We start from the raw sequence: 7,106 nt of genomic DNA, 5'->3' as shown, positions 1-7,106 counted from the left end.
AAAGAGGGAGCTCTTCTTAATATTTTGACACCAAAATCATGTCGATACACCTTACCGACTGCGAGTAAAGCCACCCACGCTTTAATTTGACAGACTGTACCTATACTTTTCCTTCTCAAAATCAGTTCACACATTTTTCAAACAAGTACCGAAAATACTTTTTATATTTTTATTTCGTGTATCCTTCGTAAGATGATCAACAAAAGAACAGAACCTCTCTAACTTACGTCAAGTTGAAAAACTTTCTCATTCACACACTTTTCCGTACTGGAAGAGGACAACTGTGCACCTGGGCACGAAAATTTAACATCTTCCTGTAATGTGCCTATCACTTACGGTAATATTTTTCTATTGCCATTTTAAAATTGCTTCACACTGTCAGTTGGGTCTCCTTATTATTTCTTCGTGGAAATATCACTGGTTGAAAGAGCCACAAGTATGTCACTGGCAATCAGTACCAGTAGTCATCTAGTCGCATGTATGCGTTGTCGTACGTATGAGATATGAGAATTATCTTTCGTTACCCTTTTCAGAGATCACGTGATCTCATCTCCGCTTTAGTGCTAACTTTTGCAAAATTATATTTCAAAAGATCTACCTTATTCTGGAATCAATAAATGAGGGTAGGACTACAATATAATAACTTGTCATGTATTGCGCCTAACCTAACTACTGGCGGCCCAGCATCAATTCCTGGAAGAACTATATCAGGGGGCCCTATCTCAGAGTTTCACTGTAGGTGAATTTTGTTTCAGAACCATGCATTATGAAACAAATATTCAGTTAAATTTTTAGCCGAAAGGAGGAATTATCTACAAGAGAGTTGAATTTTTATCTCGAAAATCGGAATTCGCATAAAAAATTAATTTAATTATTTTCTACAAAATATTTAAAGTTTTAAAAATTGTAATTTTTGATCAAATAGTTCAATTCTATAATAGATTTTATGCTTTCACGATGATTCAGTTTGATAAAAAGAGATATTTCGTGTTTCACTCGTGTAGAAAACTACGAATTGTTTGCCGACGTTTCGTGAACATTGCAGTTCACATATTCAGGGCTGTCCTGAAACTGAGGTATCAGGTCATGATATTCTTAGGTATACTTTCTACGATGCCTGTGATTGGCCAGAGCGCCCAAACCGTGGGGACTGGTCGAACTTGATTGGCCAATCAAGTCTTTTTAAAAAATCCGGGAGAACGGAAAGCCAAATCGGATTGGTATTATATCCATTGTCCCTATTGATATTATTAGCGTATTTTAAGATTTCGATGGCTTCTCTATGTTTTCTTGAAAATTTGTTGTGTCATGGTCCTTCTAACTGACGATACATACAAAAAACTTAAAAAAGGACCCCACAAAAAAAATAGTCAGTAAAACAAAGACTCTTTTTAAAGACTCTAAACTTGACGGCCAAACAATATCTAACTTAATACCTACTAATCCCATCTCTCCAAAACTTTACGGGCTCCCAAAAATCCAGAAAGAAAACATTCCACTCAGACCGATCGTCAGCGCAATAAACTCACCAACTTACAACCTAGCACGTTTCCTCACTGCAAAACTAAATCCTCTTACAGGAAACTCCATCACTCACGTCCAAAACTCATTTGACTTTATTAAAAGGATATAACAGATTAATATGCAACCCCAAGACATCATAGTGAGTTTCGACATAGTATCTCTTTTTACGAAAGTAACGATCTCTGATACAATTGATATTATTAAATCTTTCACAAACTTCCCTTCCGAGCTTGTACCTTTGATTGAATAATGTCTCAATAATACTTACTTCTCGTTCAATAACCAAATCTACGAACAAACCTCAGGGGCAGCAATGGGATTCCCAATCTCACCTGTAATAGCCAATGTCTTTATGGAACATCTAGAAACTAAAATCTTCAACGAAGCGGAACTTGAACCAGAATTCTGGTTCCATTACGTTCACGACACATTTGTCATCTGACGACATGGACGAGATGAACTAAATAAGTTTTTTGATTTTATCAATTAATTACATCCTAATATCCAGTTCACCACGGAAATAGAACAAAACGGAAAATTACCTTTCTTGGACGCATTAGTTTACAAAAAATCTGATAACGCATTAGGACATGAAGTTTACAGAAAACCCACGCATACAAACAGACAGCCACATGCCCGCTCCCACCATCACCCATCTTAAAAACAATCGGTCATCAACTCCCTTCTTTACCGAGCTGTCTCCATAACAGACAAAGATAACTTACAAAAGGAATTACAAAACATTAAAAAAATCCTAACACAGAACGACTAGCTGAACATCATATCGAAATAGGACATAACACTTTATTTGATGAAACATCAGTCATTGCAAAAACACACAACAAATTTCCAAGAAAACATAGAGAAGCCATCGAAATCCTAAAATACGCTAATAATATCAATAGGGACAATGGATATAATACCAATCCGATTTGGCTTTCCGTTCTCCCGGATTAAAAAAAAAAAGACTTGATTGGCCAATCAAATTCGACCAGTCCCCACGGTAGGGCGCTCTGGTCAATCATAGACATCGTAGAAAGTATACCTAAGAACATCATGACCTGATACCTCAGTTTGAGGTCAGCCCTGAAGATGTGAACTGCAATGTTCACGAAACGTCGGCAAACAGTTTAATTCTATGCCAAAGAGTGGCATTTTTAATATAAAAAAGATTTGTTTTCATTTTTCATCGAAAAGTTAGTTTGCCACTAACACGTTATTTTTAACTAATTAGTTAAATTTTCTACAAAAGAGCTTATTTTAAGCAGCAGCATCTAAAGGCACATCACTACTCATCATTACCTTTATAAGGGCCGGGGCCATCGCTGTATAGGTCACAAATATGTGGTCGTAGGACTGGCCAGTAAAGAGAATACTAAATTTTTGGCTCAAGGCAGGACTAAACATGGAGATCAGGGATACAGACAGTTTCCAAAGGTGCCACAATGGCACCGTACTGATTCCCGACATTTATGAGAATACGACAGTCGCTTTGGGTCGTCTAAACTCCCAGTACTTTACTCTACGAACTGATATTAAAAGGCATACGCCAACAGGCACGGAACCAGGCCGAAGGGAACAGGCCAGATTCTATCTGTAGATCTCCCCGAAACTATAATCAGGGCCTAGAAGTATTTGGAGAAGCTTCGAATCAGCGATACTAAACAGGCGTCCCAGGTAGCACACGTCTCAAAAAGACCAAGTCCTTCTTAGGTTCAGGCATATGCTTATACCAAAAAAACCTGGGACATACTTAGTTTTTTCTGGACGTGTGCTATTTGTCTTATGGCAGTGGTGCAAACTGGGATTGCAATAATAAAAAACCTTGATTTTATAGTGAAAGAATTAGTGACTTAGGTTCCGTTTTAAAAAACTCGAAAAAAACGGCAAAATAAAGTTTTAAATTGTTGAAATTCGGATTCTACGTTGAAATTCCTTATGGAAGGTCACGAAATAATCACAATAGCTTTTTTTGCAACGGTAAAAAGTAAAAAAAAATAAGACGTATCACGCCTGTTGACTGCTGCTTACAGGTAACGCGTTTGAAGTGTAGCAGTCAACAGGCGTTATACGTCTTGTATTTTTGTTAAACTTTTTACCGTTGCAAAAAAAAACTATTGCGATTATTCCGTGATAGTCTATAGGGAATTTTAACGTAGAATCCGAATTTCAACCACTTAAATGTTGATTTTGCTGTTTTTCGAGTTTTTTAAAAAAGAGCCGAATGGGGACCCAAGAGGGTCTTTACGGATACTTTGTAGAGGCTCCATTCGGTTCCTTCGGTCCGCTAGGGTTGATTTCTAATTTCAACTACAATGTCCTCAATATTGTTAAGATGAGACTTATGGGTAGTAGCGGGGAAATACTAAAGATATATAACGCCTCGGCTAATTTCCAGAGCGATGCTGAGCGATCCCCACTTTCTTCAGAGATGGAGGCTCTAATCCAGCACTTTTAGAAGAACAGCATTCCTCTGCTGTTCGGATGTAATGCAAACCCCACCAAACAGTGTGGGAGAGCATAAGTATAAACAGCAAAGGAAGAGATGTAATGGAATACCTGCTGGGTACTGAATGTAACGATTCCTAATCGTGCCGAAACTCCCACATTCCAAACGGAACGAATTAAACTCGAGCTGTTACTGTCAACATCGTAACTGTTGCTTGACATTTTCGGAATAGAGGAACGCAGTAATTGTTACTACTAAAACAGATACTGTGTATTAATTGAATTATTCAATTTTTAAGTATTTCAGATTTAGAGAGAATCAACCCGAATCTCGAAATCTATGAAATACTTGATTTCTCAATTTCAAATTCAAACACAACGTAAAATTTTCAAATTTTCAGGAATAAATATTAATATCTCAAAAATAAACAATAACTATTGAATTGTGACCAAGCTGATTTTTAGCTGGGAAAATGGACAAAAATCAGAAATTAGCCGGGTCTTTCTAACTCACTCACGCAACCTCTAGTTTTCAAAAATACTTAAAATTGGGTTTATTTGACGCGGAAATTAATGAACTTTTTTAGAAGTTATTTTTTCTTTTCTTTTTAGATATCTCGCTAAAATTGAGGGCATATTTTTAATCGCTATTTTTTTTAGATACCACCATACTCCTGGATGGTACTGTGGATCGAAAAAAATGAAATAAGTGCCAGTGATTGTCAGTATGTAATTAGTTTATTTATCGCAAATATTAAATTATTTGAATCCGTTACAAATTTGACTTTAAAGATATGAGAGTAAACATGAGACAGAAAACTTATACTTTTTGTGTTTGTTTGGTCACAGTTTCTTAATTGAATTATTATGCTGCATGAACTGGATGGTGTTGAGGTTCATGTTTATGATGATTTTCCTTATGTTCATGTGCTGGATGAGAGTCATGCGCATGTTCTGGATGAGAGTCGTGCGCATGTGCTGGATGAGATTCATGCGCATGTTCTGAATGAGATTCATGCGAATGTGTTGGATGTGATTCATGGGGATGTGTTGGATGTGATTCATGGGGATGGGCTGGATGAGATTCGTGCGGATGAGTTGCATGAGATTCATGCGAATGTTCTGGATGAGATTGATGCACATGTGCTGCATGCGATTCATGTTCAGGCTTATGATAACTATGATGATGTACAGTATGTTCAACTGTTATGTGTGTACCATGCGTATCATGTCCAGAATGTGCACCGTGTCCAGCAGAACCAGAATGTGCTTGATGTTCACCATGTCCAGAATGTGTACCATGTTCATCATGTGCAGGATGTGCGCCATGTTCATCAGAATGATGTGCTGGACCAGCAGATCCAGGATGCGAACTATATCCAGAAGGCCCAGGACGGGAACCATATCCAAAAGGTTCAGGATGTGGACCATATCTAGAAGACCCAGGACGCTCAAATCTAGAATACCCAGGATGTTCGAATCCAGGATGTCCAGGATGTTCAAATCTAGGATGTCCATATGCTTCATGTCCAAATCCAGCATTTCCAAGTTGCGCTTGCTGTAATTTTTTTTTATTCCTGCGATGCACAATTGCTGCAGCTATTCCTGCTCCTGCTGCTAGTCCTGCTCCTCCTGCGATTATTGCGTCCTTGTTGTCTGAACCTTCCTGTTTCTCTGTTAATCCTGTTCCTTCTGTATCTCCTGTCGATCCTGCATCACCTCCTGATGAAGAATCTGCAGTGCCTCCTGCAGTACCTTGTGAATAACCTCCTGCAGAAGAATCTGTATAACCTCCACCTCCAGGACCTCCTGCTGAAGTATCGGTATAACCTCCACCTGCAGCACCTCCTGCTGAAGTATCTGCATAACCTCCACCTGCAGCGCCTCCCGCGGCACCTCCTCCATAACCTCCCGCAGCACCTGCTGCTGCTGTAGGATCCGTAAAACCTCCTGCAGCAGCACCATCTGCAGAAACACCTCCTGCTGCAGCACCTCCTGCAGCAGCACCTGCTCCATATCCTCCAGTTTGATCCGTATATCCGGTAGTTTGAGCACCTCCAATATCTTGAAAATGAGAAATAAAATTTGTTGGGTGCAATAACGGTGTTCTTGCGTCTTTAAAAGTAATTTATTTTGCATTTGCTTTGTAAATAACTTGATGAAAATTAAGTATAGAATAAGTGACATCTAAAAATTCAGGAACACCGTTATTGCGTCCAACCGACAAATTGGTTGCCTACTATCTTACAAGGGGAGAGTGCACCAAGAAAATATTTGCGGTAACTTTTACCATACTACACGAATTGGATGAGACGAGTGACAATTAATAAAATTTTTCGTAAATTTTGGGGCAGAATCATTCGTATATAGTGTAATCGTTACCCATTAGTGTGGTAACATAATTCGGTGTCTAGAAAAAAGAGCCGTAATATGATCGAGTGTATTTCATTTTATAAGAAAAGGAACTTGATCTTAGACGAACCCCCTAAGTTTAAAAACAAGTACTTGAGGCACTTTCTAATTTTGAGTTTTGAGAAACCTCTTTTCGAGAAACACGTATCTACATTTATCACGTGAACTTTAGCATACATGTTAAATATTTTGTTCAAACCCAGGTGAAAAAGTTATATATAATTTATATATAGTGGACAAAACACTGACATTTTTATTTTTTCACATAGAAAATTTCATAATACAAATGGAAAATATAATTGCGTTATACACTATATACAAACTATCTATAACTTTTTCACCGGAAAGTACCAAAATTACCTACTTATTTCAGTTTCAGGTCCCAACACTAATGTCACTAAATAAAGTAAAAATCAAAGTATTATTTCCGAACAAAACCCTGAAATCGATACTTTCGACCTTTGTTCACAAAAATGCGAAATATCTCCTAAATTATTCGGAGAAACAGAACGAAGTACGATCAAAACCGAAATCAGTTTGAAGCGATAAGTATGACTTAAGGCATCCGAATCTCACTGCTGAACTCAGCTTAGAGATTCTCGTAGGGGGAGCTGAGATAAATGGAAATTATTCCTGATTTGCCAGTGCGATCTTCAAGTAACAACCAGTCGCAATTTTGAAATTTCGAATTCAGGTTTATTTTGACAAACATAACTACACGT

The 7,106-nt window shown here is 37.9% G+C and overlaps 1 protein-coding gene across 1 annotated transcript; it reads right to left on the bottom strand.

The window, feature by feature from the left end:
- Window positions 1-4,837: 4,837 nt before the first annotated feature.
- LOC117173653 (glycine-rich cell wall structural protein 1.8-like) lies at window positions 4,838-6,358 on the bottom strand. The gene is made up of 2 exons (XM_033362293.1): window positions 6,355-6,358; window positions 4,838-6,036 (listed from the first exon to the last, which is right to left on the bottom strand). Exons 1-2 carry the CDS (start codon window positions 6,356-6,358, stop codon window positions 4,838-4,840), a joined length of 1,203 nt encoding a protein of 400 aa, XP_033218184.1.
- Window positions 6,359-7,106: the final 748 nt, after the last annotated feature.

The sequence above is a fragment of the Belonocnema kinseyi genome, chromosome 5, assembly GCF_010883055.1.
Source record: "Belonocnema kinseyi isolate 2016_QV_RU_SX_M_011 chromosome 5, B_treatae_v1, whole genome shotgun sequence".
Classification (NCBI taxonomy): Eukaryota; Metazoa; Arthropoda; class Insecta; order Hymenoptera; family Cynipidae; genus Belonocnema; species Belonocnema kinseyi.
This window is presented reverse-complemented; position numbering and strand designations above follow the sequence as displayed.